This window comes from Cuculus canorus, chromosome 10, assembly GCF_017976375.1.
Source record: "Cuculus canorus isolate bCucCan1 chromosome 10, bCucCan1.pri, whole genome shotgun sequence".
Classification (NCBI taxonomy): Eukaryota; Metazoa; Chordata; class Aves; order Cuculiformes; family Cuculidae; genus Cuculus; species Cuculus canorus.
The window spans coordinates 8895015-8908438 of NC_071410.1; the positions used below are offsets into that span (position 1 = coordinate 8895015).

Consider the following 13424-nt stretch of genomic DNA (forward strand, 5'->3'; position numbering starts at 1 on the left):
CAATCAGTCCACCAGAGGCTTTTACTGTTGACTGCTGAATGTGTTTTAGACATCAGTAAAAAAAAAACTCTGATAGTGGATGAATCAATAACCTTTAAGGTTAATTCGGTACTTATAGAAGCTCTTCTGTCAGGCACTATGTATTCTACCTGAAAACTTATTAACACCTTATTGTCCTTGTCTAATTTTGATTGGAAGTTTGATGCATTTGCCATAAAGAAGATGGGAATAGTAGCAGTCAACAAAAGCTTTCTTGATAGTTTTCAATTCCTGTCTGCTGGAATGCAGCAACGTTCTGGGATTACACAGCTAAACTATGCTCCCAAAATATTAAAGGAAAGTAAGACCCTCTATGACAGAATATAACTGTACCTGAATAAATACTGAAAGGATTTACTTTTTTGGAAACAAGGACGTTTTGATTGTCACAATTAGGTGATGCAATATCATGTTTGTCAGATGGACTTCATAAATGTGCTGTTTCTAGTGCTGTAGACTCATCAGCCAGCTCTTTACTTTGGGGAAATTAGTCCTAGTGTTTCCTCTTTCTTTGCCAAATTTCCAGTAACGGTTGAGAATTAAAGCAGCATGTTATTTTAGGATTTTCGATGATAGTCTTGTGCTTTTCTTTTTTGTTTTAAGTATGAATAATGTGGTCATGAGTACTTTCTTTTAAACTCTAAGCTTTGATACTCTGGAGATACTGCTTTGTTCTAATGATAATTGTCTAGAAGAATGATGCCTTTGTGGACTTTAGTGCTTTTCTTGGTACTGAAGAGCTCAGGTCAGAAGAACTGCTGTTATTTCAGGAACCTTAGTTTCTAAGTTTTTTTTGCGTTTGTAGTATTAATGTTACACCACAAAAATTTTGTTCTTTTTTAAATTGAAAAATATTCTTTAATTATAATAGGCTTGTCATTGCTCACAATCCTAGGTAGGGACCAGCTGGGATTCTTAGAAGGTGTTTGCTTATTTTGATACCTATATCTAAGGAAAAGGGTTTCATGTGGGTTTTAGTCTTCAGTCATCCTGGAGGCTTTCGCATATTTTTGTAGATATGGTTTTGTGGTTTCTAGTTTAGTAACTACTGCTGAAAATTGTCATTAACGCTTTATTTCCTCATTCTGGGGTAAGGTTCAACATCTTCATGTAGCAGCTAGTAGTCCATCTTGCTTTCAGTCAAGAGAAAGTCTGATTCCAGATAACATTGCCTTGTAGTCACCTTTCCCTTGGCTCCTTCCAGGCTGTGCAGTTGACAAATAACTTCATTGATTTTTTTTTTTTTAATACTATATCTTCATTATGAACCCAATAAAACTGGAACTGGATTGATCGCTTTTTTTACAAGAGGTGTAGTTTAGGTATAAATGTTCCAAGTATCAGTCTGCATACCTTAAAATATTTTTAAATGGATGCCACAGTTACTGATAACACATCTGTTTTTATTTGAGTGTTAATTGTTCACTATATTGTAAGTGTGGTTATATATGGGAAAGGCTCTGTGAAAAAAGTTAAGTTATTTTGTGGGGTTAGCATTTAATTTGTGCAGATGATTACTGTTAAGGATCTTGTGGCTGCATAGCAGTCGTCTTTTCTTGGTTCTCAGCATATGGCTGGGTCAGGTTGTGCTCCAATACTTGAGAGAGGATAAGGCTTCTCTGTCACATTAGTAGCTGCAATAACAGGTAGTATCTATCTGGCTAGTTTCATTAATTCTTATGGGATTATTGCAGGGGTGAATATGGGTAAGATATAATAAGATAGCTCGTGAACTGAAAACAGTTTAGTCCTTGTTGCAGGGAGAGGGTGCAGCAGCTGGTTTCTTTTCCCAGTTCTATGATTGTAACCTTGGCTTTAACCTCTATGCTGTAGCGTATCTCTTTCTGTGAGTAGTATTTGTACGTAAAGTCTGTGGGATGTATAATGGAAATTACTATTTACCTGTTACTGTTGTGTTTATTGTGGTTATTACTGTACACTAAATGTGCAGTATTTCTGGTCAAAAGCGGAAAAATGTTTCATCTTTGCATGCTCAAGCAGCAAGCTTTAAAGGGCTTAAAAATGTGTACTGCGACTTAGTCCATTAAGTTCAACAGTGACTTTGCTAGTAAAGTGTGAATGTACAATAAAAGCTTTTTCATGTAGTGCTATTGACTCCTACGTTCATAAACTGAAAAGATATTAATTTGTAAATATACTGAATAATATTTAACTTAAAATTTTAGAAATGAAGCACTTCAACCAGAACACAGAGATGCACACCCTTTCCCTGTGCTGATTTTTTTCCTGACAGGCTGAATGAGAGTGCCTTGTTCTACTTGACATCTGCCCCTGTCTGAGTAAGTCCAATTTGTACAATAGTAATAGGTACTTGAGCTGTGTCCTCGGTAATCAGTAGGTTAGTGGTGTATGTGACAAGTTGGACACTGAAGGGACACGCTGTATCTGAGCTATTCAGTTTCCTCGTGAATGGACTAATATATTCCACTGGCCTTCCCTCATCATAGTAACCACGTAAAGCTTTATGCTCTTAAAATAACTGACAGTCAGCAGCTGGTTTCTTACCAGTTTTGTTTTTTTTTTTCACTGCCAGTGGGGAGAAAGTGGGCTCCGAATGTCATGAGCCCTGTTGCCTTCCTGGAGGTAATACAGGTTTTTTTTACTGTAATTGCTGGATTGCTTCTGTGTGTTTTTTTTTTTGTTTTGACAACTTTTGTCAGTGGAGTTGATTTCACCAGTGTGAATTTATTAAGAATAGGTGGTGATGCATGAGCTTTAATATGCTGAAGCTGTAGCCGTGACTTTTATTGGAGAAAGGCTTTATAAAAGATGGAAAATGCAGGTGAAATGCAAGTTCTTTACAGAACACTGAAGATATGGTAAGGACTCAAACATTTTAAGAGCACTTTACATCAAATTGATTAGATGTTGTTGGGTCAACTAATGAGTTTCATAATATTTTGATTAATCTTGACATAAATATGCGAGAGTTTACATTTGGTTCATCGTACAAATCCAGGCATGAAACAGTTGATTAGCTGACTTGCAACTCAAAGGAATATTTCATTTAAAACAATATTTCAGTACACACACCTCAGCACTGCAAAAATTCTGCTTTCTGCATGGAACTCACCAGCCTGGTTCTTTGCAGCTTACTGTCCAAAACCTGAAATACAGCCTGAAATGGTGGATGTGGGAAGAGGTGCCCCTTCCAGTACTGTCTGGAGAGACGTGTCTGTGAGGTCTGATGAATGTAGAGTGTTGGTGGGGAAGAGCAGTCTGCCTCTGTCCTTGCTGAGGCTGTCAGCTACAAAGCTGCAACAGAGAGCCTCGGACAGGGAGAGGCTTAGTCTAGAAAAAGGGGTATAAGGTGGAGGCAGTGTCATCTTGAAGGTCATTGGTGTGGAAAAGGTAGCTGAATTGCTTCAGATAAACTATAGAAACAACGTACAAAGAGAGGAGGGACCTCAGAGGGTGATGTGTGGCTCACATGAACTACTACTGGATAGGAGTTTAGGTGAGAGTGTGCTCAGAGGTTTTTTCTTAAGTTCTGTCTTTTATCCTGCATGTCACTTGAGGAGTGTACAAGCAGACAGGTTTGTTTATAAATGTTACTTATATAAATCTTTATGTAAAATGCCAATCTCTGTTTGCAGGGAAATTTAACAATGATTCCGGTATTGCCAGACTTGTCATTCTTAGTTCAAATTGGGAAGCCCGTAACTGCCAAAACACATGGATAGACTTGAGAGCCAAGATCTGTTAGGGCACAGATGCCGGTGTGCTTAGGCAATGAAATAATCCTGTTTTAGCTTGGAAGCACAGAAGCATGATTGTGCTCCTGCAAATTCTATGCAGAGGTTGAAATTGCTGAATGATATTTGAGATTTTGATTGCATTAAGACTCTGTAAAGGTTTTTCTTCCCCATGTAATAGCTTTAGAGGCTTATTTTGCTGTCTGTACAATGTCTTATTAAAGGTTGCTGTAGCTATGCAGTAAAACAGTTTCTGATTTTGTGCAGGAGTCCTTCTGAATAATTTTTGGATGTTTTGTAGGATGATGAGGGCAAAGCAGTATAACTGGAGCTTTATACTCTGCATGTGGATAATGTTTTCATTGCCACCTTGTGTCCTGCAAGTTAGTGTATTTTTTACAAGCCAGTTGTTTACATTGCTTTAATAGTGCTCTGTGTGCTGTACAATCTAGTTTTGCAGTAGAATGGTTTACATAAAACAGAAATTACTTGCACTGATTTTAAATATGGTTCTGTATGATCAAGTTCAATGTAGTGGATCCTGTTCTATTAAAACAGTCTCACTTCCTTTTGCATCTTACCTGAAATTGCAGTGCTTGGAAATGGCATTTCAGGAAGTCTGAACTGATCTAGCATATGCCTGCCTACTGCTGAATTTTAATGTGTGCAATATGAAGTGCGTTGCTTTTTTAGTAACAGCAGCTTCCTTAAATTTTAGGCTTTGGACAGTTTCAGAACTAAAAACAACTTTTGTTTTTAACAATGGTGTCTTGCTTTTGCTTCAAAAGCCAAGACTGAATAGGCTTGGAAACAGCATATTGATTTATTTTTACTTTTAAACATAGTGAATATGTTTTATTTTTAAACATATTTTTAAACACTGTCATAGCGTCTTTTCAGTTAAAGAGAAAAATACATAGGAGAATCTTTTTAAAAAATATTTGTCTGATGCCCTCTTTAACACTTGATCCTAAGCATCTCTGACCCAGGAGGTATTTTACACTGAGTGTTTGCTGGTGGATGAGAATATCCTTTGATGGAAAGGCCTAAGTCTCTGCTGTTGTTGTGCTAGTAGAGTTCTCTGCCATCTGTTTGCTTCTTTTGTCATGTTTAGTTTTGGTGGCTTTTGAGCAGAGATGATCAGATTTCTGTACTAGGTTTGCAAGAATGTTGACTTAACAATTGCTGCTTATTTGAGCTTGTAATGCCTACTGGTGCTGTGTCGATCTTGAGCTCCTGGTTCTTGCTGCAAAGTCTTATGGTTAGTCTGCCTTGCTGGGTGCAGTTTTGTGTTTTAAATTAAAAAACAAAAATTGAAGAAGAAATTTATGGCACGGATTTCTCACTTTTTTTTCCTTCACCTATGTGAACAACTGATTCTGCAACAAGTTTAGCTCTTTTGTTCTTTTCAGTTTAATGATACTATGCTTTTACTTTATTTTATGTGTAAGTGAAAGTGCTGTGAATAGTACAGCCGAGTAGCTAGTTTGCAGACCCTGTCCTTAGGTGATTTGTTGCTTGAATACTAACCTGGCAAGCAATGCTGGTAGACAAAGATAAAACATCTTTCATCCAGAGTGCGCAAAGAGAGCAGGTGCAGCTGAGGATCTGTGAAAAATCAAACTGTGTGACTAAGAAGAAATAGTTGCACTGCATCAGCACTCGGACCAGTGTCAAGTGCCATGTGTCATTGCCAACTTGATGGTTGCTTTGAAAGAGAACTTTTCATTGCTTTTTTTTAAAGTCACCTTTATGCACAAGGGGTTGCATGAAAGAGAGTGTAGAGGTGTTTGTTCGATGCTTTGCCAAAGGCTGATTAATTAGAGGGAATGAGCGTTGCAAAAAGAGCAAAGCTGGGCTCTGTAAGGCATTAGAAAGCAACTTTTCATGCTCCATGTAGTGACAAGGGAAAAAGATTACATCTTGGAGATGTTGGAGAAATAGTTCTGAAAAAAATTGTAGTCTGTTTGACAGCAACTCTTTGTAGAGGCAGCATACACTTGTGAGAGAGGGCTTTTTCTGCAGTTTATCCCAATTGATTTGATGACATAAATTGATAAAAGTCATTTGTTGATGTAACTGCATTTGTTTAAGGCTCTTACTAGCCTGAATGTGTTAGAGAAACAGCACCCTTTGTGTTTCCTGTATCTTCAATCTCTTGCCAAGGGAGAAGATCCTGCAGACAAAATGTTCTTTCTTTACTCACATCAGCAAACAAATTACCAGTCAGGCAAAATTACACATCCCTGTTGATGTAGTACTGCAGGCAAGATGAAAAGCATAAATGTAGATCTGTCCAAGTAGCGTGTGGGTAGAAAAGAAGAAATGAAAATATTATTTTGATGTAAATATTGTCACATTCACTCAGGGCTTTATAATATTAAAATGTCTGAAGACATTTTACTTTTGAAATGACAAAAGTAATTTAATAACCAAAGTGACTTTTTAGTTTATTTTCTTGGGAAAGCAATTCGGTTTGTAACACGTTTTCAAGAAAGATTTTTAATAAAGAAAAAAGGAACAAGTAAGTGCATCCTTGTGAAGGGAGTTGGAGTCCCTCTGTCTTTTCTATAACTGCATTTTAGGTATTGGAAACCTGTGATTAGATTCCTCTCAACCTTTTCTTCTCTAGGTTGAACAAAGATGAGTAATTAAGAGAACAATTCAGTTTTCTCATTTCATTTACTGTTTGTGTTTCAAATTAGGCCCAAGTCTGCTATCATTTCTGTTTAGACTTTTAACACATAAGGAAAACTGGAGCTTTGTCGCATTGAAGCTTTGGTCCTTGTGCTGAAATGGAGTAGTATGGTTGTATTTCCTCCTAGGTGTTTTTCTTGTGTTCATAAAGCACTCATGAATACAAGACAAGTTAATCAGAAATTAGCATCCTAGATTAGATCATATCTTTGCAATTGAAAGTAAGTCTAATTGAGGTTTATGGTAGTCAAGGAAGTAGCAGAAAAGAAAGGCAGCACAGCCGAACAGTGTAGGGTAAATTCATGCAGAAAAAGCTTGTGTGCTCTAGGATTAGGGAAGACTGGGAAAAAGGCTTGTAATTGAGATCGACACATTTTATGTTGTCATAATATATTCCTTTTTCAACATCGTATTTTTCAGTTGATGAAGTTTATTCTTGAGTCAGTTTTCTTACTTCTGCTGTTGATAGTCTTAACGTGTTTCTTCAAGAACCTCAAAAGGCAGTATGGACATGGACAGCACACCGATGCTGTGGTGCCTGAATAGATTCTAGAATCTGTCTCATCTGCTTTGTGACGTTCTATAACTGATTTTTATTTATTCAAACCACCCCCTAATTTTCTTATCAAAACCAAAAGATGGGCTCTACAGCTTTTTGTCAGCTTTTTGCTGCAGTTTCATGTTCTACCCTGTTAAGCGCACTTCAGCGTGGCTACTCTCATTTACAATTACGTATTACATTTCATCTGCTTTGATCAACAGGGGAGTCATTAACCTAGGTGCCATGGATCATTCTGTGCTCAGAGGAGAGGTTTCAGCAGTGCTTCATCACAGGTATGTTACAAGTGCCTGAATTCCTGCAGACATGTCAGGTTTTTTTCAGGATGGCAGCCTGGAAGTCTTCTTTCCCCATCTAGAAAACTGAGGAATTCTGGAATAGCTACATAGTAAATGGCTTTAAGAAATAAATGAACCTAGTTAGTGGGTGAAGGGAAAAAACCCTCCACACCTGAATACTGAAAAAAACCCCTTGCATTATAAAACTCAACCAATCAAAAAAACCCACCTCCCTTTTTTTTAATACTTGAGGTGTTCTGCATGTTCATGTTGATGTGTGCTGCTTGGTTAATACGTTTGGTGATTCCGTTGTCTTTGGACATCTGGGATGTGTCTGTGTTTTAGTTCACTTGGGTACAAAATCAGGCCTATCTTAGAGAATAATCGCATGGTGGTGGGGACTATGCTGGAAAAACAGGATACCAAATCTTGCTTGGATGTTGACTGTATGGAAAGACCAGTAGGTTTTGCATCTGAAATTGATTTGTTTTAATGAACTGCACTTCAAGCTTGCTAACCCTGTGAAAATTAGAAGTGTTAATTTATTTGCATTAGTGTGCTGCCCTGGACAGTGAAAATTGAAGCAACTGTTAAGTTTCCACATGATCTGCAGAGGTGTTACGGAAGCATCCTGCAGGACCAGGGAAGGTGATTGAGAGAAACAACTCAGTTTCTTGGACAGCATATTCTACAGCCCGGTGATGATGAATCCCACAAATAAATGCGCAATGAAATCTATGTATTAGTATGATTCCTGTAGGTTATAGTAAATTTAACAACTCAAAATAATAGTGCACTGTTAAAATGCTGACATATGTCTGTCGCAGAAAACTTATAGCTGTAACCACTGCTGTCCTGCCTTGTTACAATATTGTGCGTATATTTATGCCTGACCTTCCCATGTCATTTCTGTAACCTGAGCATCTTGCTAATTGCTTCCATCTTCCCAAGCTATGTTACAACATCCAGCTTTATCATGTTGGATTCCAAACGTTTTCAGCACGTAACTGCCCTGTTCCAAATTCCAGACTTCTTGGTTCATTCTTCTGCTCCAACTCACCTCTTACAGGCCAGCTGAATCAAAGCTGACAACCAGGTGAGTGGAAGTGTATTGGCCAAGGATCTGGAATGAAACGTAATTTGAAGTGAATGTGTTAAATCTTCCACTGCTCTCAATTTACTTTTCTTGTCCCAAAGAGCGTAGAGGTCATGTGTCAACAAGTTCCTCAATACTTCAGCTGGACAAGGATAGCAAAGCCATGTCTGCAGTTGCTTAAATGTGGTTCGACGTGACTGAGTGAGTCAGAGCAATGTGGGAGTAAAGCAGAAAATGAGAACTGAAGCAGAGGAGTTTGCAGCCTTTGTAAAGCTGTTCTGTCCTGGTTAAAGCAGCATCTTTGGTTGTTGTCTGGGTTCCTAGTTGCTCTGACAGTGAGGTTTTCTCCTCGCTTGTACTCTCTCCCCAGTAATTAGAGCACCAATGTGACTGTGCTCAGGTCTGTTTTCAGATAATTAGAGCTGGGCTCATATAGTAAAATACATAGTAGTCTGTGTCAGGTTTTGCTCAGGGGTTTGCCAAGACATCGCTGCTTTGTCATTGTAAACCGGAAATCCTTTTCATTGCTGCTCTTTAGCAGGGTGCGACAAAGATGTCAGCTGATGAGGAGTAATTATGTGATGCATGCTGGCTTGAGCTGAAGTTAGACTAGCCACATCTCTGCTATGCATGGTTTAGGAGTAATGAGGAGTGTTGTTTTAAAAACAGAAATGGCCTTGTTCTCTGAACAGTTAACGTACTGGCTTATAAGACCATTTACAATGCAGAACTTGGGTGAAGGAGGGTAAATGAACTGAATGACATTACTGGAATTTGCTGTTAAAGAGAATTTATTATGTGCATTCAGCAAGGGAAAGCTAAGGCTCAGTAATTTTACTTAATTTTACTTTTGCTCTTTGGATTCTGCATGTTTTCATCAGATTACAGCAATGAAGTAAAAGCTGTTGCACTGTGCCTTGTGTATTGTTCTAGGGTGCTGATAAAAGATAATAAAAAATAGCCTGCTTATCTGCCAATACTAGTAATTTTGCACCAAGGTGCTTGATATCATGGCTGAGAATACTGAATAACTTCTTAACTGTTTATTGAATGTAATTATGTAACATCCCTGTTAATCTTCAGAGAGGCCTTTTCTTTTTAATAAATCTGTATTTTGTACTTAGGTTGAGTATTGCCACTCCCTTCCCACCCCCAGATTCCTGAAAGCGCTTTTCAGGACCCAGCGAAATTTTACCATGTTTTTAAAGACAAAATTTTTGCCAGCAGCTGCTTTTTGTGCAGCAAGGTGTTGGTAGCTTGGTTTTGTTTCTACTTCATTGAAAGAATCAAACAGGAAAAAGTATGTGTGTGCATGTTGTTGCTTGATTCAGGAGATGAGCCAGAACATACGTTTGCAGAAATTTAATAAGAAGCACTAAAGAAAGAACTCTCTTCTGTTGTAGTGTTATGTAAAACTCCTGTGGTCCAGTTGTTGCTGTAACTGTTGTTTTCCCTGCATAGATTTATTATTCACTGGGAAGGTTTTATTTCAGTGTTTACAGAAACTCTTGAGGCAAATGTTCATCTTATCTCGAGCTACCAAGTGCATTTTGCTTCAAGTTCAGTTCTGGCTCTATTGAATAAATATCTGGCTTATTGCCCTGCCTTTCTCCCTTCCTAATCTGACTGCTGTATCCTGTGCTTTTGCAGTTAGAATAGGGTATGTCTGGCTCAGCAGAGATTTCCCAGGTGCCCCCAGAATTAAATCGTGCCTTCTCTTCATGTTTCCAATATATGCCATTCAAGGGCCTCAAAAGCTTCAGCTTTCAAGGATTTTGGTGCCTTGAAAGAACCGATGAGTGCAATTGAGATCGGCTTTGCACCGCTAGACACCAACACTGCTTTCAGTTTAAGGTTTGAAATTTAGAATTGATGTTCCAAGTGAGAATAAATACTTTTTCTAAACTGCGAAAATCTATTTAGTGGTACTTATAAATGTCTGTAAATACATAGGCAGGCAGGAACAGTTCTTTATTTTTTAAAAATTTGATTATTTTAACACTTGATTTTGTGGAATTATAGCATTGCATTTTCCAAGTAATGCTTTGTGCTATATGCAACAAGACTGTTCAGGTAGTCACAGTTGCGTTTTGTCTTGCCTGAGTCACTATCATGATTCTTCTGAAGTATTATTGTGCAACTTTGGTGTTATATTAGTTATTTCTGAGGTTCTTGTAAAATCTTTCTAGGCAAATAGAGTGATGTTGCAGCATGAATTCTTGTGGTATTTGTGAAGAAAGTAATGTTTTGTACTTCTCATGGTGTGTGTACACCCTTCTGCATATTATCATTCTGCCTTGTGTGCACAAAATATTGATTGCAGCATCTCCAGAAACCAAAGTGCTTAGCTTAGAAATGAGTGAAAAACCTTAATTGTAGGAACACGTTAGAGCAGAGGTTTGTTTAACGTAAGTTTTGCTTTGTTTAGAGATCCAGAAAATGATTATACAGTGGGACATGCACTGCAAAGAGGTGAATATGTATAGTTGAAAGAAGCAAGGGCAAGTGGGGATGCTTATAGATGTCTTTGTATTTCATCTGTGTCTTAATGTTGTTTCTGCTACTTGTGCATAAGTGCCTGAGCATAGTCTTGGGTTTGTCTGATACCCACACCAAACTTCCTAATTACATTTTAAATTCATGTGATTAAACTTGTTTGATTCAAAGTTACAGTGGAACGTAATAGCCAGGGATCTCCAGTTTGTGGGTCAAAAATTGTCTAAGGCTGGAGAATCACTAGGTGTTCGTCTTGTGAGAAGCAGTGACTGTGATTAGAGTTGATACATGTGGAGGCAGTTATGCATGTAATTTATTAATGTTATTTTATACCTAATTCTATGCCTTCTTTCTTACTTTACTAAAGATGCACTCCTTTTTCTGCTTGAGAAATTGTCGGTGAAAATTTGACATCTAGAAATAGTTTTGTATTGAAGGCTTAGATTGGAAATGATAAAAAATTTCTTGAAGTCGTAGCTTAAATTCATTCTTCTTTGTGTACATAGCAGTGCAGTTTATATTACATAGATCAGGTATAAAACAGAAGGATGTTTATAGTTGTTCTTACATTTCCATACATTTGTTCTGTTAGAGTATTAATGATGCTTTGGCAGTGGGAGGTAAGGTAGAGGAGTTTTGATCGCTGGCCTTCTGTGTGGCTCTTCTTGAGTTACCTACTATGCCTCTCAGTACAAACCACTTTTTTTTGTTATTTTTCACAGCTGCTTCTGTGAATCTGTCTCACAAGAAGAAATGGCTGCTGAAAAGCTGATGGTGTGATAGCTGAAGCATGTTACCCGAAGTTTCCCCTGTATTTTTCTAACTGGATATCTGCTAGTTGCATTTGAAGCTTTCTTTTTATTTTCTTGGAAAGCCAGTGAATAATATCTCCCTGTACATCTTTATAATGCTTGACTCTTAATGTATTTTTTCTCACTTAGCTGCTTTCCATACTGTTATGTCCAGTCTATAAGTTGTTCCTTGTACAGAAGCCATTTCACAAGTTTATCCTTTTCTCTCTCTGACTTTTCCAGTTCCTTTGCTGGTGAGATGGGGCAAAGAGCAGAATAGATCATATCTCAAACCAGATAATGTGGGGGAATGATGCTATGTTTGTCAGCAGGTAGTACAGTGTTAGGAATCATAGAATCACTAGGTTGGAAAAGACTTTTGAGATCATCAAGCCCAACCATACCTGTCCACTACTAAATCATACCCCTAAGCACTTCATCACCTACCTTTTAAATACCTCCAGGGATGGTGACTCAACCACTTCCCTGGGCAGCTGCTCCTGTGCTTGAGAACCTGTTCGGTCAGGAATTTTTTCCTGATGTCCAGTCTGAACCTCCACTGGCACAGCTCGAGGCCATTCCCTCCCGTCTGTTTGCCTGTCACCCACCCCTACACAATCTCCTTTTAGGTAGTTGTAGACAGTGATGAGGTCTCCTTTCCGTGTCCTCTTCTCCAGGCTAGAAAAAAACCAGTTTCCTCAGCTGCTCCTCATAAGACTTATTCTCCAGCTCCTTCACCAGCTTTGTTGCTCTCCTCGACTTTAAGGCTAAAAGCAAGTGATGTTGTAAAATCAACCAAAGAGTCAGTGTCACATGAAAACATGAATTTTCTAGTTCTGGTGAATTTTTTCTCCCCATTTAAAATGGGAATTTATGAAAATGAGTATTAGTCTTCTAGAGCAGTTCTTATGAAAACCAGAAGGTGGCATAACTGATTTTCCTAAAAGTGTTTTGATTGCAAGAAACATACAGTCCTTAGTAAGCTCATTTTAAAGCTATTGGTCAAATTTTGATGAAGGGGAGTTGGATCAGTTCAGCCCTTAATATTTAAGGATGCTATTTAAGAGTATACTCACTCGGCTCTTTTACAAAACGTGAAAATTCTGGTGGGATTTATGCTTGCTTTTGTATCTAAAGTTTTTGAAGTTGGAGTAGTTTTAACTGAAGTGCAGTGGAGTTCTTTCCTGAGCTATTTTACAGAATTCCAGTTTCCCTTTTACAAAAAATCCTGCTTTTTTAGATGTTCAGGGTAGCTGGTCCTATGCAAGAATAAATTATTAATATGGTAGCTTATAAATTATAGTTTTATGCTGTAGCGACGCTTAACCACATTCGGATTTATGGGTCTACCTGTGTTAGCTGTTAGAAGTAGAAACAATGTGCCAAAAAGACCAGTGAGCATTGAAATGTTTTCAGCATAATAGATATTTCATTCTGGCAGATTGGAAATATAGTCTCTGCACAGTATTGCTGTGCATTTAATGACAAGTCGATGTCATAAGACCTTAGATATCATCTCATGTGATGCTTTCCTTCTCGGAGAAACACAGTCATCTCCACGATGTTGTGTTTAGAAAAGTATTCAAATATGCCTTAAATACACCTTAAGAGTAGGTTTTGTTTCCATTTGGAGACGCAGGGGGACTTATTTGTGGAGCAAATGTATTGGACATCATTGGCAAGGTTTTGGTAGTGGAGGTGTTGGGGCAGGGTGCTCGTGTGTGGGGTGAAGCTGTTGAGTGCCCTGTGCCA

General features: G+C 38.1%; 1 protein-coding gene across 6 annotated transcripts in view; it reads left to right on the top strand.

Moving 5' to 3' along the window:
- Positions 1–13424, top strand: part of KLHL13 (kelch like family member 13) — a 79818-nt gene that overhangs the window by 18228 nt on the left and 48166 nt on the right. For 3 of the 6 annotated variants that reach the window (XM_054075281.1, XM_054075283.1, XM_054075282.1), the window contains one exon: positions 7215–7286. The exons of 2 other annotated variants lie outside the window; for them this stretch is intronic. In XM_054075281.1, the coding sequence (XP_053931256.1) occupies positions 7215–7286 (72 nt within the window). Of the gene's footprint in view, positions 1–2225; positions 2340–7214; positions 7287–13424 lie in introns of all 6 variants that reach the window. One more of the 6 variants, XM_054075284.1, reaches the window with a different exon arrangement.